The sequence below is a fragment of the Myxine glutinosa genome, chromosome 3 (genome assembly GCF_964187855.1).
Source record: "Myxine glutinosa chromosome 3, kmMyxGlut1.1, whole genome shotgun sequence".
Taxonomy (NCBI): Eukaryota; Metazoa; Chordata; class Myxini; order Myxiniformes; family Myxinidae; genus Myxine; species Myxine glutinosa.
Window position 1 is genome coordinate 28197947 of NC_136263.1, and position 26088 is coordinate 28224034.

Below are 26088 nucleotides of genomic sequence, written 5' to 3' on the forward strand. Positions count from 1 at the left end.
CCCTATCTCCCAATGGTGAAGAATCACTTAAAAAATTGTAGCCGGATCCGAATGCGGATCTTCACCAAAATCTAATAATTTCGTCCTCGTCACATAGGCTACATCTCTGCCAAATTTCGTCCGAATCCATCCACAACTGTGACGTGTGATGCTGGCATGTCCCTCGATAGACCAGAAAATCAATCCAATGACTTATTACTCCTACTAGCAACGGTACCCACCCTACGGGCGGGGCTTCAATTGGGAGGCCCAAATGAAAAGGCTAAATATCAGAAATTGAAGGTTTTTATTTTTATTTTAAACGATTTATATAAACATCCGTTAAATCATATCACACGCAAATCATCAAAATCTAAACAGTATTTGTAGAATTTCAATAAAACCACATCACTGTTCATATCGGTAAATATTATATATTATTCCATCGTGTTTCAAATTTGGGCAAATTTGGGCTCTCCAATATTCAACGTGTTCACGGTTTGAATTACGTAATGTAACGTTTGCGACGATGTTTTCATGGTGACGATGTTGTGACGATGTTTGTGTTCATGGTAGTGTTTGATGTGACGGTGTGAACGTAATTTCGTAATGTTTTTCGTTTTTTATTTTCGTAATCGTTTAATGAACGTTTAATGTTTAATGAACGTTTAATGAGTGTAAGAATGAGCGTATTGATTATGAAATGAATGAATGAATGGAATGAATAATTTGATGCGAAGCAAAAGACGACAATCGCTCTGTAGTTTGTACTCCCAATACATGTTTCCTTCATTGTAAAAACTACCAAGTCAACAGTTAAAAGGATTTTGAGCCGATATGTGTTACGGCCTTGGCAAGATCGATGGAGACAGCGATCTGTTAGCGTATACAGCGCCCAAGTAGCTATGTGGAATTCTCTCATGTAGAGATTAAACCCACGTCGTTTGAACGTTGGCCGAGGTCATTATTTACTTTTAATGATGTTTATATACGAATCAAAAAAAGATAATTGGTTTTGGGTCGTCCTTTCCGCATATCTCATGGGATTGTGAGTTGGAGAGACGGCCGTAATGGCGGGGAGGGGGATGGAATTCTCTCAAGCAGGGATTCAACCCATGTCCTTCTAAAAGGTCTTTGTCCGAGGTCACGGAGTCCGATCGGTGCAGCTGTGCAGCCGTTTGTGTGGCACCCGGCAAAATAACGTTATGCGGGAGTCTAAACCTGAAAATGCTGGAGGTCAAAGCTGAAATTGGAAAAATAATATAGCGTATTTTACTCCAGGAGATCCCAGGATGACCCACCCAAAATATTGTTATGATCGGTTCAGCCGTTTTTGCGGTACCTGGGAACGGACGGACAGACAGACAGACAGACGGACGGACATTTGGTGAATTATTACTCCAATGACATACTCCAGAGTCCAATGATCTCTTGTTGGAATAAATACCAAAATGGCACCGTGCAATATTTATTCCAACGACAGTCGACCTTTGAGCCAGCGCTAGGGCCGTAGTCATGGTAACACAGTTGTTCTTTTGACTGCACATTATTTAGATGTGTCTAGCATGTAGAGTTATCCGTTTTACTCCCACCATTTTTATTCACTCACATAGTCCCACCATTTTTCTTTGCGTGGTACAGTCCTAGCTCTTCCATGAGCCTCAACCATGGATAAAAAAATTGTTATTTACTCCTGGAAACATATCCTGGAAGGATGTATATTTATCCAATCTTCATGTCCACGGACAGTCTATACATGGACCAGCGAAAACTGGACACATTTTTGCGCCATGTTGTTGAATTCGGCAAGATCTGCAACAGTCTATACAGTTCCTCTAGCAATGGATATTGCAAGAGATGTTGCATAGTCTGTGGCTCAGTTCCACATTCACAAGTTGTCGGGCTGGTTGTATATCCCCATTTGTTTCGTGACACCTTTGAACGACCTACACCAGTCCTAAGTCTGTTAAGGCACTTCCATGTTATCCAGTTGCAATTAGCTCCTGGGGGAAGGCTTTCATCAGGTAGAATTTCCATCGCTGGGGGTTGTTCGAGACTGGCAAGCCGGTCTTTCCACAAAGCGATGCGGGCTTCAGATGGGGTTCATTGTAATGAAACAACACTGTTCATGAAGGTCTTCCTTGACTTCAGGCAGCTGAGTGTAGATGTATGACCATGCAGAGAGTGCCTCTCATCTGATGTTTGACGGAGTCGCTCTTTCTTGCTGGCTACCCTTCTTTTTATATCAGGGGGAGCTACACCGGCCAAGATATATAGGCTGTTGGTGTTTGTTGGTTTGAAATAACCTGTGATAGATCGGCAGCTTGCATTCAGAACGGCATCCATCTTCTTAGCATGAGTAGATCTTTCCCAAACAGGGCAGGCATATTCAGCAGTGGTATAGCAAAGAGCAAGTGCACTGGTTCTCAATGTTTTCTAGCTTACTCCCCATCTTGTGTTAGTGAGCTTATTCAGGATGTTGTTTCGTGCGCTCACTTTTGCCTTTGTCTTCTCTATGTGGTTCTTGAAGGTAAGGCATCGGTCAAGAGTGACTCCCAAACAAATAGGGTGTTCGCAAATATATAGGAATTGGATTTATCCAATGATATCTGTAGATTATATCGCTACAATTTTGCTTGGGGCTGAGGCGAGAGTTATGAGTAAAAAAATTGCCATGGTTATACATAAGAGCCTGTGGTGCTTCAGACATTGATGAAGTATCGATTATTAGTAACGACCGAATGTTGTTTCATCCCTATGCTTCCTACCTTATCCTTCCTTTCCCTCTTGATAAAGAGCACATACAGAAATAACGTACACAGGCCAAACCTGTTCACTCCCCTAACCATTTTAAGAAATCATTTATCTATAATAACAAATAAATGTTAGTGTTTGTCAGTCAATGTGTGTGTGTCTCCTCCATAACTCTAAAACCATGAAACCTAGTGACCCGAAACTTTGCCTGCATACCAAGGGAACTCCTAGAGAGTGCAATGATGAAAACGAGGTATATGGGTAAATTTAAAGACAACTTTTGAAGATAATTAACAGATTACTTTCATGAAAGGCTTAACCTTGGAGAGCCCACTTCACCTAACAGGGTTATTGGCCGCCACAAATGTATATAATCAAAATCTGTCTTCAGATTTGAGGATCAAAGCTGTTGGACTAAATAAATGTCGAATTCTCGAGTGAAATCTAGAAAATTAAAAAAACAACCGATTCTTATAACTAAGCATATTCGCCAAGCGTTGAATTGTTTGCACATCATCAGGGAACGTGAGCTGGGTTTAGACCGTTTTCCTGCATCGGTTGGAGAGCGTTTCCTGAGAAGATGCTTCCTTTCAGATCCCCCAACCAAATAAAAGTCAACCCCTTCATCCTTCCCCTCAAGTCCCCCAGCCAATAGCCAATCAAGTACACCCCTTCCCCTCAAGTTGAGGACCCGTTTTCCCCCCTCAAATCCCCCCACCAAATGCAAGTTGAAAACACCCCCTTCTGCTCCTTACTTCTCCATCCTCCTCGATCACCCCTTTTCGTTCTCTCCTCTCTTGGCATTCCCATCAGCGAAGCAACGGGTGGTATTTGCTAGGGACGGGTGGTATTTGCTAGGGACGGGTGGTATTTGCTAGCGACAGGTGGTATTTGCTAGCGACAGGTGGTATTTGCTAGCGACGGGTGGTATTTGCTAGCGACGGGTGGTATTTGCTAGCGACGGGTGGTATTTGTGAGCGACGGGTGGTATTTGTGAGCGACGGGTGGTATTTGCTAGCGATGGGTGGTATTTGCTAGCGACGGGTGGTATTTGCTAGCGACGGGTGGTATTTGCTAGCGACGGGTGGTATTTGCTAGCGATGGGTGGTATTTGCTAGCGACGGGTGGTATTTGCTAGCGACGGGTGGTATTTGCCAGCGACGGGTGGTATTTGTTAGCGATGGTGGTATTTGCTAGCGACGGGTGGTATTTGCTAGTGACGGGTGGTATTTGCAAGCGACGGGTGGTATTTGCTTGTGACGGGTGGTATTTGCTCACGACGAGTGGTGTTTTCTCATGATGGGTGGTACTTTGAAAGAGACCTGAGGTGTGGCCCCGTGGTGTTCACACATGTCTTTTTATAACAGGCAGTGCTGAGTGAGTGACGTGGTAAGGTAAAGTGAGCGATATGGTATTACATATGCAGTCCAGTCACCTGCACTACCCCATACTACGTACAGTGTTAATTCACAGACAAAAGTACCCATAGGTGACACGTACTGTCACTCTGCTAAACACAACCAAAATACATCCTATTCTAATTTGTAATAACTGCTTGTTGGATCAAAAAGTGCAGGGCAGAAGCCCAACACATGTGCGTTGGGCCCCGTGGTGTCATGTGGTGTCATCCGATCTGCCCACTGAAAATGTTGTGATTTTTTAAAAACACGAGATCGCATCGTTTCACCTTTTTGTGCAATCTGCTTTCACCATATGATGTGCTCCGATCTGGTCTGATTCCCCCCCCCCCCCTCCAAATCCTCTCTCTCCCCCAACCCTCCTCCCTTTCCTCCACCCCCTCGCTCACCCAACCTCTCTCACCCACCCTCTCTCTCTCTCCCTCCTCTTTCTCTTAGTATTCCTGTCAACGAAGTGACGGGTGGTATTTGCTAGTGTTAAAGAAAATAAGGAAGTAGAAATAGGAAAACAACAATCCAGCAAGGATATTGACTTGTATTCACAACATGCAAACAACTCGTCCGTCACTTTGCCCTTTTACACATGGCACACGCAACCCAAACTCTTATCCCCTCTCCCGTTCTCTCCTCCACTCCCTTTTTTGTATACAGAGTCAAGGCTTGTGGAAGAGTGAGAACACAGAACGGATCAGAACACAACATAACAAAAGGAGCAACAGATAGAGAATATGGCAACAGCACGGCTGAAGGACAAAATAAATGGAGACAAACAACAAGGGATACGGATAACAATGAGGGGTAAGGGAGAATGCAGGGTGGGGCGGGGGGGGGGGGAGGGATAAAATGGATACAGAAACAAAATCTCAGGAAGGAAAATGGGAACAGGTAGGGTGTGGGGTGTGGGGAGGGTGTGGGTGGTTTAACAGTTGTAGAAAAGATCATGGTTTTGGATGGGGGATGACTTGAGAATTCGTTTTCTCCTCCACACCTTTCTCAATTTTTTGCACTCTCCAATAGCCCCTTAAGGTTTCAGTCAGTGATAGAAATTAAAGAGTAAAAGTCATGCATTTTGTTACCTTACTCCCCGATTATGTGTGTAGAGACTGCCCGGTGATTTCTTGCATTTCTGGATGAAGATCAGGACTGCAATTATGAGTATCAGGCTGATGACGGTGCCAACAATGGCACCAATGATGACACTGGTCTGTGCAGGAGCTGGAGGTTCAGTGGTTGGGGGAGATGAAGCAGGTAGAAAGAATTCATAGTCGGAGATACCACGGTGGGTAGACCAAACACCGGGAAAAACAGTAACCACGGGTGGGATGGTTTGGAGAGGGATGCCAGCTGAATGTTGGCAATGTGAGGAAGTAAAAACAAACAAAGAAACAAGAAAGGTGGGAAATAGGAGGAGTGCAAGTGTGAAAATAGATATTACAAAGAGAAAGAGAGAAGTGTTAATAAGATGGTGAAGGATCAGAATAAGAGTAGGTGGGAAAAAGAAAAAGGGGAAAAGCAAATGAATAGATTAGTTTGGGAAGGCTAAAATCAGGTGAACACACAGATGCTGGAGCTGAACAAACAAAGATGTCGCAGTGTAGGTTAAAAGGCTCAAGTGATTACAGGATGATTTCCATCATGTTCAGAAATTGCATCAAGAGACTCAGACTGCTCAGGTTTGGGGTGAGGAAGAGAAAGAGGTGAAATGGAGGATGTTTAAAAAGCAACACATTCATTGGAACCTGGAAATCAATCTTTGATTCTCATTTCTTTTGTTTGGAGATAAAAAGAAACAAAACATGATCAGGTACATGATCAGCGGCCTAGCAGGATAGCCGAGACCAAGAGGTATGTACATTCCCATCTGAACTCTCTAGTTTGGGTTCAAATCTAACCCAACTATAAACTCTCATCCTGGTGTTTTCTGCAGAGCGAGGCATAAAAGTGTGGATTTGGATGGTCGTTGGTAGATGCCAAAGACCCCACAAATAATAGGTGAGTTATCTCCAAAATCCTGAACAATTTACAAAGTCATGCCGAAATCACCTTCTGTAGAACATTAGGCCTGATCAGCCAGTTCGTGAAAGACTTGGACAAAAAAAAAAACTTTCCCCAGCCAACCCCACAAGAAGGTGGGAATAATTGGGGCCTTTTAAAGAATAAGTAGTAACAGTATAATCGTGGTTGTAGTAATAGTCGAAGAAAATCCAATTTCAAGTTGTATTAAAATTTCCTTCCAGTTGTAAACTTTACTTACAATGTCGTGACTGAAATAATAATACCATGGAAGACTACACATGATGTGAAGAGAAAACACTATTTATAGAGAAGAGTGATGTCAGAAGTAGAGATGATTAAAAACGCAATGTTCGCGAAAGGTTTTGGGTTAACTATGATATTAGCAATTGGCGTTTATTAATTTCAACAAAAACAAAATTAGCATTTCAATTATTCATATTTGTGGTTTCAATTAATCACGGATCACCTGTTTAGCATTTCCATCAGGGACATGGTTCATGATCCTGGGATCTCAGGATAAAATCCCATATGGTATTATCAACCAGTCCATTATATCTCATTATCCTGGGATCACAGGTTAAAATCCCATATGGTATATCAACCTGTCTATTATATCTCATTATGCTGGGATAACCCAGTTTTAGGACCGGCAGAGAAGATAACTGAGAAGGAAGTTGAGGAAGCGATAAAAGCAATGAAGAGTGGAAAAGCGGGACGGCCGACGGGTGTTGTGGGAGATATGTTGAAGGCAGCAGGAAGTTGGGGTGTGAAGAGAATGACAGAGATCTGTAATCTGGTGGTGAAAGAAGGCCGCATTCCAGTGGATTGGGAACTGAGTACCCTCGTCCCTCTATACAAGGGGAAAGGTGACCCTCTGGAGTGTGGCTCGTACCGAGCGATAAAGTTATTGGAGCATGGAATGAAGGTATTGGAAAGGGTGTTGGAGAGGAGGAGCAGGAAGAAGGTGAAGATCGACGAAATGCAGTTTGGATTTATGCCAGGAAGAGGAACGACAGATGCGCTTTTCATTGTGAGGCAGTTGCAGGAGAAGTACATGGAGAAGAGGAAGAAGTTGTTTCTTGGGTTTGTTGATCTGAAGAAAGCATTCGATAGGGTTCCACGTGAAGTATTGACATGGGCATTGAGGAAGTTAGGAGTGGAGGAATGGTTGATCAGAGTAGTGATGGCAATGTACAAAAGAGCGCGCACAGCTGTAAGGACGAAGGACGGGAACAGTGGTGAGTTTGAGGTGAAGGTGGGAGTGCATCAGGTGTCGGTACAGAGTCCACTACTATTTGTAGCTGTGATGGAGGTGCTGGCTCAGAACGTAAAGGAGGGTTTACTGTGGGAGTTGTTGTATGCAGATGATCTGGTGTTGATTGCGGAAAGTATGGATGGACTGAGGGAAAGGATGAACAAGTGGAAGGAATGTATGGAGACAAAAGGTCTGAAGGTGAATATCGGAAAAACGAAGGTGATGGCAAGTGGTAAAGCATGTGGTGAGGTGGAAAGAACTGGGAAGTGGTCATGTGCTGTGTGCAGGAAGGGTGTCAGAGTGAACTCCATTCAATGTACAATGTGCGCTGAGTGGGTTCATCAAAAATGTAGTGGTCTGAGAGGGTCATTAACCAGTGTGGCAGCTACATTCAAATGTAAGGTGTGCACAGAGGGAGCTGCAGATGGAGGAAATGTTGAGTTGGATCTTGGAGACGGCGTGAAGCTGGGAGGTGTGAAAACATTTTGCTACCTCGGAGACATGCTGAATGGACCAGGTGGATCAGACTCGGTAACGGTTGCTAGAGTGAGATGTGCATGGAAGAAGTTTCGGGAACTGAGTGGCGTGCTGATGAGGAGGGGAGTGTCGTTGAAGCTGAAGTGAAAAGTGTATGCTGCACGTGTGAGAAGTGTTATGATTTATGGGAGCGAGACATGGGTAATGAACGTAGAGCAGCAACGAAGGCTGGAAAGGGTGGAAATGCGAATGGTTCGGTGGATGTGCGGAGTATCGTTGAGAGAGAAGAAGACAAATGATGAATTGCGAAAGATGATGGGAATAGAGCCTATGATTGATGCTGTGAAGAGGAACAAGTTGAGATGGTTTGGTCATGTGTTGAGGAAGGATGAAAGTGACTGGTTGCGAAGAGTGATGGAAATAAATGCAGAAGGAGGTAGAGGACGGGGAAGACCGAGAAAGACTTGGATAAAGGTGGTGGAAGAAGAAATGCGGGCAAGGGGGTTAACAAGGGGAGATGCAGAAAATAGGGCAAAATGGAGAAGATTGTCATGGGGACCGCAAGGCTAACCCCCGCTCTAGCAGGGAAAATGGCCTTAAAATGCATGTTGTTGTTGTTTGTTGTATGCTGCGATCCCATGTTAAAATCCCATATATGGTACAGCAACCTGTCTTATGGTTCATGATCCTGGGATCCCAGGTTAAAATCCCAGATGTTATGTTAACCTGTCTATTATGGCTTATGATGCTGGGATCCCAGGTTAACATCCCATATGATCTCTGAACCTGTCTATTATGGCTCATAATGTTGGGATCTAGATTCAAATTCCATACGCTCTCTCAACATGTCCATTATTTACTATGGTCCTTGTAACTCACATAAAAGTACGCTGACATCTGCTTACATCTTTGTCCTGCATGTGATTTAAGGCCTGGCTCCATCATTAACCTTAGATACCTATAAAATAAAAATCGCAAAAAATGCCTTCTTACTCTTTCAGAAAGTGGAACAAAGTCAGCAAAATGCAACATACCGGTCTGGCTACTGCAGAAAGGGGGGAACCAGCCCTCATCACAGTGACACTGCTTTTTGTTGTTGCAAACCTGAAACACATGTGCCGGCCGGTAACCAGAGCGTCTGGACCAAATGAGCCACGAGCATTGGAATGACTTAAATTCCAACCCCCTACGCACACTAATACAGCAGATCTAAGCATAAAGTTCAAAGCATCCTGTGATTTCCACTTCATGGTTGTTTTTGCAACACTTTGCGTGGTTGCAGGGGCTTCGGTTATATCGGGTTCTTGTCGAGGAGCTCGCCCGGTACTCTCATAAACGAGGCAATATTAAGCACCGAGCACTTGAGGAACATGGTATGGATCATGGAACAGAGCACTCACCCCATGGCCGTTGCAAGAAGCTGTGCACTCGTCCACTTGAAGGCTCCTTGCCTCCAAACAGGTTCCGTCCAGGCAAATCTAGGAAAGTCATCGGCACAAAGAGTTCAACTAAATCTGGCAGAGAGGGTAGCCAGAGATCTGTGCGACAAACATCTGCAAAAGGTACGTTTTTTGAACCATCATACTGTTGGCGAAAGCATATCGAGCAGGGGGTTTGGGACCTCGATTGAGAATTCTTGTTACACGAGACTAAAAGTAGGTGACGGTTCAAACTGATTTGAAACTCTGCCCTCAAAACCCAACAAATGACAACCTCAGGTCCCATTAGGTTGCTGGAACGATTTTGTTTTATATCTAATTAAAATCAAACAAGCAACAAAGCAGAGATTGAATCAGCATCGTGGTCACAAGTCACGCTCCAGAGCACATGTAGCGTATAAAATGGTCCAACTAAACGACGCAGACAATGAGAGAATTGTGTCTTTGTACACAAATGAACAAGAAGAATTCCACATCGGTTACATTCAAACTCCTGTACAGAACAAATCTATCCTCGTGTGGATAATTGCTTTGTGTGATCATTTCACAACGATACTTTTTTCAGGAAGGAATTCCAAATAAAAAGTGGTTAATTGTACATCATTTCATGGTGTATCCATAGTTTGTTAAAATAATTGGAGGAGTAAATGAGTGAAGTCATTTAGTTAGTTGTATGTAATCCAAATTCTGTATATTTGTATCAAAATAGAAACAAGGGAGGTAAATCTTCACCAAAAAAGATTTCCTTGAAGCTTTTATAAAATGTCAGTTTTTTTGGGATACTTAGGAATGGCAATTGATCCTAATCCTAATCCTAAGCGACACGACTATAGTCCAACTCGTCTAATGACTTCTGTTTAGCAGAAATACTCAAGGAACCCACCATTAGTTCAATCAACCCCGTGCCTGCTTCCTAGCCTAACCATCACAACTGTTCGACATCCCAAACTAGATAGAAGTAACATAGATTTCATTTATGAAGCTGAAAGAATGCTTTTAAAATTTTTATTAGGCCGTGCCCACAAAGCGAAAAGCGGGGTTAAGCAATCGGTTAATTTAGTCTGTCTGTCTGCCTACAAATGTCGGTTTATGATCGAGGAACTACTTAATTTCAATTGTCTTATATTTTGGAGCATGAATCGGAAAACGAACCCGGGGTTTAACAGTACACTGCCTGTGAATTTGGCAAATTGTACGGAATCTCATCCCGATCGCACACGAGCAGAGAGGAGTGAGATCATTTTTTTACTCCGTCTGTCTGTCTGTGGCAGTCAAACAAAATTGAAAATCATTCCAAACGGGAAATTTACTGTTTTTAAGGATCTCATAAAGGACACAAACAACAGGCACGAATAACTAATGTAACATGTTAGATAAGGTGATGTAAGAGATGCTGTATCAACGGCAGTAAGCTTCCGAATTTTCTTTTTCTCCAATCTTTAAAATCTTTATCTTATTTCAATTCAATTATATACTTGAACATTTTATTTTGTGGCACTTTAAAAACCCTTCCGTTTAGCAGTACTTGGACAAAATATTATGGCAATTTACGTCATCTCGACCAATCAAATTTGCCACTCACAGAGCCCGTCCATGTCCTTTTTTTCCCCCTCAAGACGCACAGGGAAAATCATGGAAAGGATGATGACAGAGAGGTGAGAGGCTGACACATCAACGATGGAGCAGAAGGGAATTGGCAGACAAGAGTTGCGAAATGGGGCAAGGAACACCAAACAGGGGCCATAATTAGTAGGTCTAAATGGACATGATAAGCAAGGAGAGGGTCAAGTAGACTAAGGGCATGTGGGCATACCTAGGAAAGCTGACAAACAGAGTAAGTGTGCAAAGGTGCAGGTGATTTGGAGAGGAGAGCTAAATGATAGAAGAGACCAGGAATGGGAATAGGGAATATCACAAGATGTAAAGGATTACATGGAAGACCTCAGGAAGGTGGTTTCACAGTCAGGAGAAGAGTGAAACAAAAGAGTAGAGATGAGATGGCCTATATTAGAGGAGAGAAGCGAGGTATAGAATGCTAGCTAAGCGAATGTGACATCGTTAGTCTCGAGAGGGATGAATGGATTGGCGAGAAGGTGGAAAAGGTGGAGTGGCCAGTACAGAAGTCAAGATGATGATCTCATATGAAATAGTTGGAGAAGAGTTCGATCCTGATGTCTGCTGAGATCATGGATTCCATCCCCTTGCTGATAACACTGGACAACAAAGATTTTGCTACTGGGGTAGAAGCATATGTTCCAGACTAAATCGAGGATGTTGATTCTGAATCTGAAGTCAGAATTTTCTCAGCACGTGAAGATTTTGAATTATACAATATGGTCCAATTACAGTAGCTTGCCCTGGTGGGTGATTTTGAGTGATCATAAATTATTATATTTTGTATTTTTGTTTCAATTATAGCAATACAACTATTGTAGAATATTATTTCTCATAAAAAAGAGCTTTAGAATGCACTTAAGATTATTAAAAATGGATGAAAACTGACCAAGCTATGAATTTCTAAGTAAAATTTTCCACGCGGCATTACAATTTTGCATGCCGCTTCCGTGCTGAGGAGAGTTAATAACTTGATATTAAATGTTTAAATGCAATGTATATATTTTAAGAATGGAATTCATATCAAACTAATAGTATCTATATATTTTCAGATTATAACCTAATATATCTTTCTTTCTATTTTCAGGTTAGGCATATGTTACTACAGGCATCATGAATAGGCGAGGCTGTGTGAATCACCCTGATCATTTTTGTTATATCTGTGGGAAATATACTCCACGTAGCCAGCGCAAGAACCTTACCAAGAGGGTGAAAGCTGCTTACAAGTATTATTTTGAATGTAAAGTTGGAGACCAAGACAAGAGCTGGGCACCTCATGTGTGGGGTTTACGAGCTTACGCAGTGGTTGAGTGGCAAAAGGAAGGGAATGCCTTTTGCTGTGCCAATGAATCATCACTCTGACTGCTACTTTTGTATGACAAATATTGCTGGTTTCTCAACGAAAATCAAGTCAGAAATTGTAAATCCAGATTGTAAGTCTGCTCTGAGGCCGGTCCCCCATGACTTGGATTCTCCTGTGCCAGATCCACCAGTCGGTGGACAGATGAAAGCGATGACAACTCTGGCGATGCTATCGGTGATATGGATGAACTGTATGAACCTGAGTCTGAAGAAAAGAAGCCAAGAAGAATTAAACAATCTGGTGAGAGATCTGTCATTTAAAAGGAGAAGGCTGAGGTGTTGGGCTCCAGACTACAGCAATGGAATCTCCTAGAGGAAAGAACCAAAATTTCCCACTTCCGTGATCGCCACACAAACTTAGCTCACTTTTTTAAGATAGAAAATTATGTTTGGCCAATTCAACCCAAACATGATGGGTGATTACTGCTGGTTCCTACAATGGGAGACCAATTCCACACACAAGCGCAAGAGCAAGTGTCTCACACACTTCTGAACACGTCTGAACAGTACCTTCGCTGACTGAGCTATCTGAGCTATCTCTGGTACCATGAAAAAAATTACCCCTTTGCAATGTCGAGTTCCACCAGGTGGACAGAGGAAGAGCTGTGGACATGTCCCACAGGATGATAGTTTGAAAAGTCTCCATTCAATGGACACCATGAAGGCTGGATAAACAACCAGAAGTCTGACATTTCTCTGTTATTTATCAGAAGTTTTGGAACATCTGGATAGATATAGCATTTGGTTTGATTTGATTACATTTGATTATTCATGGCACTTCAGTCCTTGCTCTTTTCATTTCATCTTTTATAGCATATGCTAACTCAAACTTCAGAGCTGCCACCAAAAGTATGTAATCAATAGTTAGCCCCTAAATCAAATTTTAATACTACTTTGATTTCTTGTGATCTTCAGGTATTTCTGTGTCATTTATATTTATTCACTTCTATGTGTACACCCTGAAATGACTTTTTAGTACATTTTAATAGCCAGGATGTTTCAATTTGTGGGTTTCCACATTTTAATGAATAACTAGAGCAATGCGGCTGCGTCGTCAATATGCCTCCGTGTAGTACCTGCCAGTGACAACAGGTAGAGGCCCTCGTTGACTGTCCTAAAATAAACAAGTTGGATTAAAATCCCTTCAGCTGTTCTCAAGTATCACATTTTTACCAGACATGACACGTTTCACATCGATCGGTGAAGCGGTTTCAGAGAAGGGTTTTAAAAAAAAAAATCGGCTCTCAAGCTAATATGGCTGCCAAACTACGTGACATATGACCTTGCAAAATGTACTCTCTGTATATGTATGGGTAAGGGATCACGGTTGTGAAGTTTTGTATTGATCAGATAAGGTCCTTTTTTCTATCCAAGATGGCTGCCAAACCACGTGAGCGACGATGTCATCATTTTCAAACTATATGCAGCAATGATGTAAGATGACATTTTTAAAGTTTTGCATCGATAGGGTAAGCATTTTCTGAGATATAATTATTTAATATTTTCCTTCAATCCACTATGACTGCCACACCGTGTGACCGATCACATTTTCCTGATCAACTTTTAAATCACCATGCCTAGGCAATGACACAACATAAAGTTCGTAGTTGATTGCTTCAGTGGTTTGGGAGATGATGTTTTTTTTAAAGGTTTTAGGTTAAATCCAATATGGCTGCCAAACCATATGACCTATGATATCATAAATTTAATATTTCAATACAACTGCGTCATAGATCATGTGCATGCAATTTCAGATTTTTTGGATAAGGCATTCGATTAAAACATGTATGGCTGGTATACCACTTCACCGATGATGTCATCATTATCATGCTTTTGTTTCGGATTGGGAGTACGTAACAATGTGCCAAGTTTCAAATTGTTCCATTCAGCGGTTTCTGAGAAATATATATTTTTAATTATTTGTGTTTAATCCAAGATGGCTGCCATATCACGTGACCTATGATGTCACAATTATCATAAAACATTCTGCATGGGTGTCGCTCCTACTCTGAAAGTTTCGTCTCAATTGGACATGTGGTTGCTGAGAAAAACAAAGTTTAGCCCGTACGGTCGGACAACCCGAAAACATAATACCTCCGGCCAACCTTCAAGCGCAGAGGCATAAAAATTCTTGGCAAAAACAAGAAATACCAAATGTGTTAAAGTATGAGTTAAAGTATGAGTTTTACACATACCAAATGTGTTAAAGTATGAGTTTTACACATACCAAATGTGTTAAAGTACGAGTTAAAGTATGGGTTTTACACATACCAAATGTGTTAAAGAACAAGTTAAAGTATGAGTTAAAGTATGAGTTAAAGTATGAGTTAAGTATGGGTTTTACACATACCAAATGTGTTAAAGTATGAGTTAAAGTATGAGTTTTACACATACCAAATGTGTTAAAGTATGAGTTTTACACATACCAAATGTGTTAAAGTACGAGTTAAAGTATGGGTTTTACACATACCAAATGTGTTAAAGAACAAGTTAAAGTATGAGTTAAAGTATGAGTTAAAGTATGAGTTAAGTATGGGTTTTACACATACCAAATGTGTTAAAGTACGAGTTAAAGTATGAGTTTTACACATACCAAATATGTTAAAGTATGAGTTAAAGTATGAGTTTTACACATACCAAATGTGTTAAAGTATGAGTTAAAGTATGAGTTAAAGTATGAGTTAAAGTATGAGTTTTACACATACCAAATGTGTTAAAGTATGAGTTTTACACATAACAAATGTGTTAAAGTAAGAGGTAAAGTATGAGCTTTACACATACCAAATGTGTTAAAGTATGAGTTTTACACATAACAAATGTGTTAAAGTAAGAGGTAAAGTATGAGCTTTACACATACCAAATGTGTTAAAGTATGAGTTAAAGTATGGGTTTTACACATCCCAAATGTGTTAAAGTACGAATTAAAGTATGAGTTTACACATACCAAATGTGGTAAAGTACGAATTAAAGTATGAGTTTTACACATACCAAATGTGATAAAGTATGAGTTAAAGTATGGGTTTTACACATCCCAAATGTGTTAAAGTACGAATTAAAGTATGAGTTTTACACATACCAAATGTGATAAAGTATGAGTTAAAGTATGGGTTTTACACATACCAAATGTGGTAAATTACGAATTAAAGTATGAGTTTTACACATACCAAATGTGTTATAGTACGAGTTAAAGTATGAGTTAAAGTATGAGTTTTACACATACCAAATGTGTTATAGTACGAGTTAAAGTATGAGTTAAAGTATGGGTTTTACACATACCAAATGTGTTAAAGTATGAGTTAAAGTATGGGTTTTACACATCCCAAATGTGTTAAAGTACGAATTAAAGTATGAGTTTACACATACCAAATGTGGTAAAGTACGAATTAAAGTATGAGTTTTACACATACCAAATGTGATAAAGTATGAGTTAAAGTATGGGTTTTACACATCCCAAATGTGTTAAAGTACGAATTAAAGTATGAGTTTTACACATACCAAATGTGATAAAGTATGAGTTAAATAAAGTATGGGTTTTACACATACCAAATGTGGTAAATTACGAATTAAAGTATGAGTTTTACACATACCAAATGTGTTATAGTACGAGTTAAAGTATGAGTTAAAGTATGGGTTTTACACATACCAAATGTGTTAAAGTATGAGTTAAAGTATGAGTTTTACACATCCCAAATGTGTTATAGTACGAGTTAAAGTATGAGTTAAAGTATGAGTTTTACACATACCAAATGTGTTAAAGTATGAGTTAAAGTATGAGTTTTACACATCCCAAATGTGTTAAAGTACGAATTAAAGTATGAGTTTTACACATACCAAATGTGATAAAGTATGAGTTAAAGTATGGGTTTTACACATACCAAATGTGGTAAAGTACGAATTAAAGTATGAGTTTTACACATACCAAATGTGTTAAAGTATGAGTTAAAGTATGGGTTTTACACATACCAAATGTGTTAAAGTATGAGTTTTACACATACCAAATGTGCTTAAGTATGAGTTAAAGTATGGGTTTTACACATAACAAATGTGTTAAAGTACGAGTTAAAGTATGGGTTTTACACATACCAAATGTGCTAAAGTATGAGTTAAAGTATGGGTTTTACACATACCAAATGTGCTAAAGATGAGTTAAAGTATGAGTTTTACACATACCAAATGTGTTAAAGTATGAGTTAAAGTATGAGTTTTACACATACCAAAGGTGCTAAAGTATGAGTTAAAGTGTGGGTTTTACACATACCAAATGTGCTAAAGATGAGTTAAAGTGTGGGTTTTACACATACCAAATGTGTTAAAGTATGAGTTAAAGTGTGGGTTTTACACATACCAAATGTGCTAAAGATGAGTTAAAGTATGGGTTTTACACATACCAAATGTGCTAAAGATGAGTTAAAGTATGAGTTTTACACATACCAAATGTGTTAAAGTATGAGTTAAAGTATGAGTTTTACACATACCAAAGGTGCTAAAGATGAGTTAAAGTGTGGGTTTTACACATACCAAATGTGTTAAAGTATGAGTTAAAGTATGGGTTTTACACATACCAAATGTGCTAAAGATGAGTTAAAGTATGAGTTTTACACATACCAAATGTGTTAAAGTATGAGTTAAAGTGTGGGTTTTACACATACCAAATGTGCTAAAGATGAGTTAAAGTATGAGTTTTACACATACCAAATGTGCTAAAGATGAGTTAAAGTGTGGGTTTTACACATACCAAATGTGCTAAAGATGAGTTAAAGTATGAGTTTTACACATACCAAATGTGTTAAAGTATGAGTTAAAGTGTGGGTTTTACACATACCAAATGTGCTAAAGATGAGTTAAAGTATGAGTTTTACACATACCAAATGTGTTAAAGTATGAGTTAAAGTGTGGGTTTTACACATACCAAATGTGCTAAAGTATGAGTTAAAGTATGAGTTTTACACATACCAAATGTGTTAAAGTATGAGTTAAAGTATGAGTTTTACACATACCAAATGTGCTAAAGATGAGTTAAAGTATGAGTTTTACACATACCAAATGTGTTAAAGTATGAGTTAAAGTGTGGGTTTTACACATACCAAATGTGCTAAAGATGAGTTAAAGTATGAGTTTTACACATACCAAATGTGTTAAAGTATGAGTTAAAGTGTGGGTTTTACACATACCAAAGGTGCTAAAGATGAGTTAAAGTGTGGGTTTTACACATACCAAATGTGCTAAAGATGAGTTAAAGTATGAGTTTTACACATACCAAATGTGCTAAAGATGAGTTAAAGTGTGGGTTTTACACATACCAAATGTGCTAAAGATGAGTTAAAGTGTGGGTTTTACACATACCAAAGGTGCTAAAGATGAGTTAAAGTGTGGGTTTTACACATACCAAATGTGCTAAAGATGAGTTAAAGTATGAGTTTTACACATACCAAATGTGCTAAAGATGAGTTAAAGTGTGGGTTTTACACATACCAAATGTGTTAAAGTATGAGTTAAAGTATGAGTTTTACACATACCAAATGTGCTAAAGATGAGTTAAAGTATGAGTTTTACACATACCAAATGTGCTAAAGATGAGTTAAAGTGTGGGTTTTACACATACCAAATGTGTTAAAGTACGAGTTAAAGTATGAGTTTTACACATACCAAATGTGCTAAAGATGAGTTAAAGTATGAGTTTTACACATACCAAATGTGCTAAAGATGAGTTAAAGTATGAGTTTTACACATACCAAATGTGCTAAAGATGAGTTAAAGTATGGGTTTTACACATACCAAATGTGCTAAAGATGAGTTAAAGTATGAGTTTTACACATACCAAATGTGCTAAAGATGAGTTAAAGTATGAGTTTTACACATACCAAATGTGCTAAAGATGAGTTAAAGTATGAGTTTTACACATACCAAATGTGCTAAAGATGAGTTAAAGTATGAGTTTTACACATACCAAATGTGCTAAAGATGAGTTAAAGTATGAGTTTTACACATACCAAATGTGCTAAAGATGAGTTAAAGTATGAGTTTTACACATACCAAATGTGCTAAAGATGAGTTAAAGTGTGGGTTTTACACATACCAAATGTGTTAAAGTATGAGTTAAAGTATGAGTTTTACACATACCAAATGTGCTAAAGATGAGTTAAAGTATGAGTTTTACACATACCAAATGTGCTAAAGATGAGTTAAAGTGTGGGTTTTACACATACCAAATGTGTTAAAGTACGAGTTAAAGTATGAGTTTTACACATACCAAATGTGCTAAAGATGAGTTAAAGTATGAGTTTTACACATACCAAATGTGCTAAAGATGAGTTAAAGTGTGGGTTTTACACATACCAAATGTGCTAAAGATGAGTTAAAGTATGGGTTTTACACATACCAAATGTGCTAAAGATGAGTTAAAGTGTGGGTTTTACACATACCAAATGTGTTAAAGTACGAGTTAAAGTGTGAGTTAAAGTATGAGTTTTACACATACCAAATGTGTTATAGTACGAGTTAAAGTATGAGTTAAAGTATGGGTTTTACACATACCAAATGTGTTAAAGTATGAGTTAAAGTATGGGTTTTACACATCCCAAATGTGTTAAAGTACGAATTAAAGTATGAGTTTACACATACCAAATGTGGTAAAGTACGAATTAAAGTATGAGTTTTACACATACCAAATGTGATAAAGTATGAGTTAAAGTATGGGTTTTACACATCCCAAATGTGTTAAAGTACGAATTAAAGTATGAGTTTTACACATACCAAATGTGATAAAGTATGAGTTAAAGTATGGGTTTTACACATACCAAATGTGGTAAATTACGAATTAAAGTATGAGTTTTACACATACCAAATGTGTTATAGTACGAGTTAAAGTATGAGTTAAAGTATGGGTTTTACACATACCAAATGTGTTAAAGTATGAGTTAAAGTATGAGTTTTACACATACCAAATGTGATAAAGTATGAGTTAAAGTATGGGTTTTACACATCCCAAATGTGTTAAAGTACGAATTAAAGTATGAGTTTTACACATACCAAATGTGATAAAGTATGAGTTAAAGTATGGGTTTTACACATACCAAATGTGGTAAATTACGAATTAAAGTATGAGTTTTACACATACCAAATGTGTTATAGTACGAGTTAAAGTATGAGTTAAAGTATGAGTTTTACACATACCAAATGTGTTAAAGTATGAGTTAAAGTATGAGTTTTACACATCCCAAATGTGTTAAAGTACGAATTAAAGTATGAGTTTTACACATACCAAATGTGATAAAGTATGAGTTAAAGTATGGGTTTTACACATACCAAATGTGGTAAAGTACGAATTAAAGTATGAGTTTTACACATACCAAATGTGTTAAAGTATGAGTTAAAGTATGGGTTTTACACATACCAAATGTGTTAAAGTATGAGTTTTACACATACCAAATGTGCTTAAGTATGAGTTAAAGTATGGGTTTTACACATAACAAATGTGTTAAAGTACGAGTTAAAGTATGGGTTTTACACATACCAAATGTGCTAAAGTATGAGTTAAAGTATGGGTTTTACACATACCAAATGTGCTAAAGATGAGTTAAAGTATGAGTTTTACACATACCAAATGTGTTAAAGTATGAGTTAAAGTATGAGTTTTACACATACCAAAGGTGCTAAAGTATGAGTTAAAGTGTGGGTTTTACACATACCAAATGTGCTAAAGATGAGTTAAAGTATGAGTTTTACACATACCAAATGTGTTAAAGTATGAGTTAAAGTGTGGGTTTTACACATACCAAATGTGCTAAAGATGAGTTAAAGTATGGGTTTTACACATACCAAATGTGCTAAAGATGAGTTAAAGTATGAGTTTTACACATACCAAATGTGTTAAAGTATGAGTTAAAGTATGAGTTTTACACATACCAAAGGTGCTAAAGATGAGTTAAAGTGTGGGTTTTACACATACCAAATGTGTTAAAGTATGAGTTAAAGTATGGGTTTTACACATACCAAATGTGCTAAAGATGAGTTAAAGTATGAGTTTTACACATACCAAATGTGCTAAAGATGAGTTAAAGTATGAGTTTTACACATACCAAATGTGTTAAAGTATGAGTTAAAGTGTGGGTTTTACACATACCAAATGTGCTAAAGATGAGTTAAAGTATGAGTTTTACACATACCAAATGTGTTAAAGTATGAGTTAAAGTGTGGGTTTTACACATACCAAAGGTGCTAAAGATGAGTTAAAGTGTGGGTTTTACACATACCAAATGTGCTAAAGATGAGTTAAAGTATGAGTTTTACACATACCAAATGTGCTAAAGATGAGTTAAAGTGTGGGTTTTACACATACCAAATGTGTTAAAGTATGAGTTAAAGTATGAGTTTTACACATACCAAATGTGCTAAAGATGAGTTAAAGTATGAGTTTTACACATACCAAATGTGCTAAAGATGAGTTAAAGTGTGGGTTTTACACATACCAAATGTGTTAAAGTACGAGTTAAAGTATGAGTTTTACACATACCAAATGTGCTAAAGATGAGTTAAAGTATGAGTTTTACACATACCAAATGTGCTAAAGATGAGTTAAAGTATGAGTTTTACACATACCAAAGGTGCTAAAGATGAGTTAAAGTATGAGTTTTACACATACCAAATGTGCTAAAGATGAGTTAAAGTGTGGGTTTTACACATACCAAATGTGCTAAAGATGAGTTAAAGTATGAGTTTTACACATACCAAATGTGCTAAAGATGAGTTAAAGTATGAGTTTTACACATACCAAAGGTGCTAAAGATGAGTTAAAGTGTGGGTTTTACACATACCAAATGTGCTAAAGATGAGTTAAAGTATGAGTTTTACACATACCAAATGTGCTAAAGATGAGTTAAAGTATGAGTTTTACACATACCAAATGTGCTAAAGATGAGTTAAAGTATGAGTTTTACACATACCAAAGGTGCTAAAGATGAGTTAAAGTATGAGTTTTACACATACCAAATGTGCTAAAGATGAGTTAAAGTGTGGGTTTTACACATACCAAATGTGCTAAAGATGAGTTAAAGTGTGGGTTTTACACATACCAAATGTGCTAAAGTATGAGTTAAAGTATGAGTTTTACACATACCAAAGGTGCTAAAGATGAGTTAAAGTATGAGTTTTACACATACCAAATGTGCTAAAGATGAGTTAAAGTATGAGTTTTACACATACCAAAGGTGCTAAAGATGAGTTAAAGTGTGGGTTTTACACATACCAAATGTGCTAAAGATGAGTTAAAGTATGAGTTTTACACATACCAAATGTGCTAAAGATGAGTTAAAGTATGAGTTTTACACATACCAAATGTGCTAAAGATGAGTTAAAGTGTGGGTTTTACACATACCAAATGTGCTAAAGTATGAGTTAAAGTATGAGTTTTACACATACCAAAGGTGCTAAAGATGAGTTAAAGTATGAGTTTTACACATACCAAATGTGCTAAAGATGAGTTAAAGTATGAGTTTTACACATACCAAATGTGCTAAAGATGAGTTAAAGTATGAGTTTTACACATACCAAATGTGCTAAAGATGAGTTAAAGTATGGGTTTTACACATACCAAATGTGCTAAAGATGAGTTAAAGTGTGGGTTTTACACATACCAAATGTGTTAAAGTACGAGTTAAAGTGTGGGTTTTACACATACCAAAGGTGCTAAAGATGAGTTAAAGTATGAGTTTTACACATACCAAAGGTGCTAAAGTATGAGTTAAAGTGTGGGTTTTACACATACCAAATGTGCTAAAGATGAGTTAAAGTATGAGTTTTACACATACCAAATGTGCGAAAGATGAGTTAAAGTATGAGTTTTACACATACCAAATGTGCTAAAGATGAGTTAAAGTATGGGTTTTACACATACCAAATGTGTTAAAGTATGAGTTAAAGTATGAGTTTTACACATACCAAATGTGCAAAAGATGAGTTAAAGTATGGGTTTTACACATACCAAATGTGCTAAAGATGAGTTAAAGTATGAGTTTTACACATACCAAATGTGCTAAAGATGAGTTAAAGTATGAGTTTTACACATACCAAATGTGCTAAAGATGAGTTAAAGTATGAGTTTTACACATACCAAATGTGCTAAAGATGAGTTAAAGTATGAGTTTTACACATACCAAAGGTGCTAAAGATGAGTTAAAGTGTGGGTTTTACACATACCAAATGTGCTAAAGATGAGTTAAAGTGTGGGTTTTACACATACCAAATGTGCTAAAGATGAGTTAAAGTATGGGTTTTACACATACCAAATGTGTTAAAGTATGAGTTAAAGTATGACTTTTACACATACCAAAGGTGCTAAAGATGAGTTAAAGTATGAGTTAAAGTATGGGTTTTACACGTACCAAATGTGCTAAAGTATGAGTTAAAGTATGAGTTAAAGTATGGGTTTTACACGTACCAAATGTGCTAAAGTATGAGTTAAAGTATGGGTTTTACACGTACCAAATGTGCTAAAGTATGAGTTAAAGTCTGAGTTTTACACATACCAAATGTGTTAAAGTACGAATTAAAGTCTGAGTTTTACACATACCAAATGTGCTAAAGTATGAGTTAAAGTATGAGTTAAAGTATGGGTTTTACACGTACCAAATGTGCTAAAGTATGAGTTAAAGTATGGGTTTTACACACACCAAATGTGCTAAAGATGAGTTAAAGTATGAGTTAAAGTATGGGTTTTACACACACCAAATGTGTTAACGTACGAGTTAAAGTATGAGTTAAAGTATGGGTTTTACACATACCAAATGTGTTAACGTACGAGTTAAAGTATGAGTTAAAGTATGGGTTTTACACGTACCAAATGTGCTAAAGTACGAGTTAAAGTATGAGTTTTACACATACCAAATGTGTTAAAGTATGAGTTAAAGAATGGGTTTTACACGTACCAAATGTGCTAAAGTATGAGTTAAAGTCTGAGTTTTACACATACCAAATGTGTTAAAGTATGAGTTAAAGTCTGAGTTTTACACATACCAAATGTGCTAAAGTATGAGTTAAAGTCTGAGTTTTACACATACCAAATGTGCTAAAGTATGAGTTAAAGTATGAGTTAAAGTATGGGTTTTACACGTACCAAATGTGCTAAAGTATGAGTTAAAGTATGGGTTTTACACACACCAAATGTGCTAAAGATGAGTTAAAGTATGAGTTAAAGTATGGGTTTTACACACACCAAATGTGTTAAAGTACGAGTTAAAGTATGAGTTAAAGTATGGGTTTTACACATACCAAATGTGTTAAAGTACGAATTAAAGTATGAGTTAAAGTATGGGTTTTACACGTACCAAATGTGCTAAAGTATGAGTTAAAGTATGGGTTTTACACATACCAAATGTGTTAAAGTATGAGTTAAAGTATGGGTTTTACACGTACCAAATGTGCTAAAGTATGAGTTAAAGTCTGAGTTTTACACATACCAAATGTGTTAAAGCACGAGTTAAAGTATGGGTTTTACACACACCAAATGTGCTTAAGATGAGTTAAAGTACGAGTTGAAGTATGGGTTTTACACATACCAAATGTGTTAAAGTACGAGTTAAAGTATGAGTTAAAGTATGGGTTTTACACATACCAAAGGTGCTAAAGTATACTGGGTTTTACATGTGGGTTTTACACATACCAAATGTGTTAAAGTATGAGTTAAAGTATGACTTTTACACATACCAAATGTGTTAAAGTATGAGTTAAAGTATGAGTTAAAGTATGGGTTTTACACATACCAAATGTGTTAAAGTACGAGTTAAAGTATGAGTTAAAGTATGGGTTTTACACATACCAAAGGTGCTAAAGTATACTGGGTTTTACATGTGGGTTTTACACATACCAAATGTGTTAAAGTATGAGTTAAAGTATGACTTTTACACATACCAAATGTGTTAAAGTATGAGTTAAAGTATGAGTTAAAGTATGGGTTTTACACATACCAAATGTGTTAAAGTACGAGTTAAAGTATGAGTTAAAGTATGGGTTTTACACATACCAAAGGTGCTAAAGTATACTGGGTTTTACATGTGGGTTTTACACATACCAAATGTGTTAAAGTATGAGTTAAAGTATGACTTTTACACATACCAAAGGTGCTAAAGATGAGTTAAAGTATGAGTTAAAGTATGGGTTTTACACGTACCAAATGTGCTAAAGTATGAGTTAAAGTATGGGTTTTACACATACCAAATGTGCTAAAGTACGAGTTAAAGTGTGGGTTTTACACATACCAAATGTGCTAAAGATGTGTTAAAGTACGAGTTAAAGTATGGGTTTTACACACACCAAATGTGTTAAAGTATGAGTTAAAGTACGAGTTAAAGTGTGGGTTTTACACACACCAAATGTGCTAAAGATGAGTTAAAGTACGAGTTAAAGTGTGGGTTTTACACATACCAAATGTGCTAAAGATGAGTTAAAGTACGAGTTAAAGTATGGGTTTTACACATACCAAATGTGTTAAAGTATGAGTTAAAGTGTGGGTTTTACACATACCAAATGTGCTAAAGATGAGTTAAAGTATGGGTTTTACACATACCAAATGTGTTAAAGTATGAGTTAAAGTATGACTTTTACACATACCAAAGGTGCTAAAGATGAGTTAAAGTATGAGTTAAAGTATGGGTTTTACACGTACCAAATGTGCTAAAGTATGAGTTAAAGTATGAGTTAAAGTATGAGTTTTACACATACCAAATGTGTTAAAGTATGAGTTAAAGAATGGGTTTTACACGTACCAAATGTGCTAAAGTATGAGTTAAAGTCTGAGTTTTACACATACCAAATGTGTTAAAGTACGAATTAAAGTCTGAGTTTTACACATACCAAATGTGCTAAAGTATGAGTTAAAGTATGGGTTTTACACGTACCAAATGTGCTAAAGTATGAGTTAAAGTATGGGTTTTACACACACCAAATGTGCTAAAGATGAGTTAAAGTATGAGTTAAAGTATGGGTTTTACACACACCAAATGTGTTAACGTACGAGTTAAAGTATGAGTTAAAGTATGGGTTTTACACATACCAAATGTGTTAAAGTACGAGTTAAAGTATGAGTTAAAGTATGGGTTTTACACATACCAAATGTGCTAAAGTATGAGTTAAAGTATGGGTTTTACACATACCAAATGTGTTAAAGTATGAGTTAAAGTATGGGTTTTACACGTACCAAATGTGCTAAAGTATGAGTTAAAGTCTGAGTTTTACACATACCAAATGTGTTAAAGTACGAGTTAAAGTATGGGTTTTACACGTACCAAATGTGTTAAAGTACGAGTTAAAGTATGAGTTTTACACATACCAAATGTGTTAAAGTACGAGTTAAAGTATGGGTTTTACACATACCAAATGTGCTAAAGTATGAGTTAAAGTATGGGTTTTACACATACCAAATGTGTTAAAGTACGAGTTAAAGTATGAGTTTTACACATACCAAATGTGTTAAAGTACGAGTTAAAGTATGAGTTTTACACATACCAAATGTGCAAAAGTATGAGTTAAAGTATGAGTTTTACACACACCAAATGTGCTAAAGATGAGTTCAAGTATGGGTTTTACACATACCAAATGTGTTAAAGTACGAATTAAAGTATGAGTTTTACACATACCAAATGTGATAAAGTATGAGTTAAAGTATGGGTTTTACACATACCAAATGTGTTAAAGTATGAGTTTTACACATACCAAATGTGCTAAAGTATGAGTTAAAGTATGGGTTTTACACATACCAAATGTGTTAAAGTATGAGTTAAAG

The 26088-nt window shown here is 37.3% G+C and overlaps 1 protein-coding gene across 3 annotated transcripts in view; it reads right to left on the minus strand.

The window, feature by feature from the left end:
• Positions 1-26088, minus strand: part of LOC137423720 (disintegrin and metalloproteinase domain-containing protein 12) — a 205245-nt gene that overhangs the window by 20644 nt on the left and 158513 nt on the right. The window contains exons 17-19 of one of the 3 annotated variants that reach the window (XM_068111167.2): positions 9300-9377; positions 8934-9003; positions 5228-5366 (exon numbers count right to left, since the gene is read on the minus strand). In XM_068111167.2, the coding sequence (XP_067967268.2) occupies positions 5228-5366; positions 8934-9003; positions 9300-9377 (287 nt within the window). Of the gene's footprint in view, positions 1-5227; positions 5496-8933; positions 9004-9299; positions 9378-26088 lie in introns of all 3 variants that reach the window. The other 2 variants (XM_068111166.2, XR_013622792.1) reach the window with 2 other exon arrangements.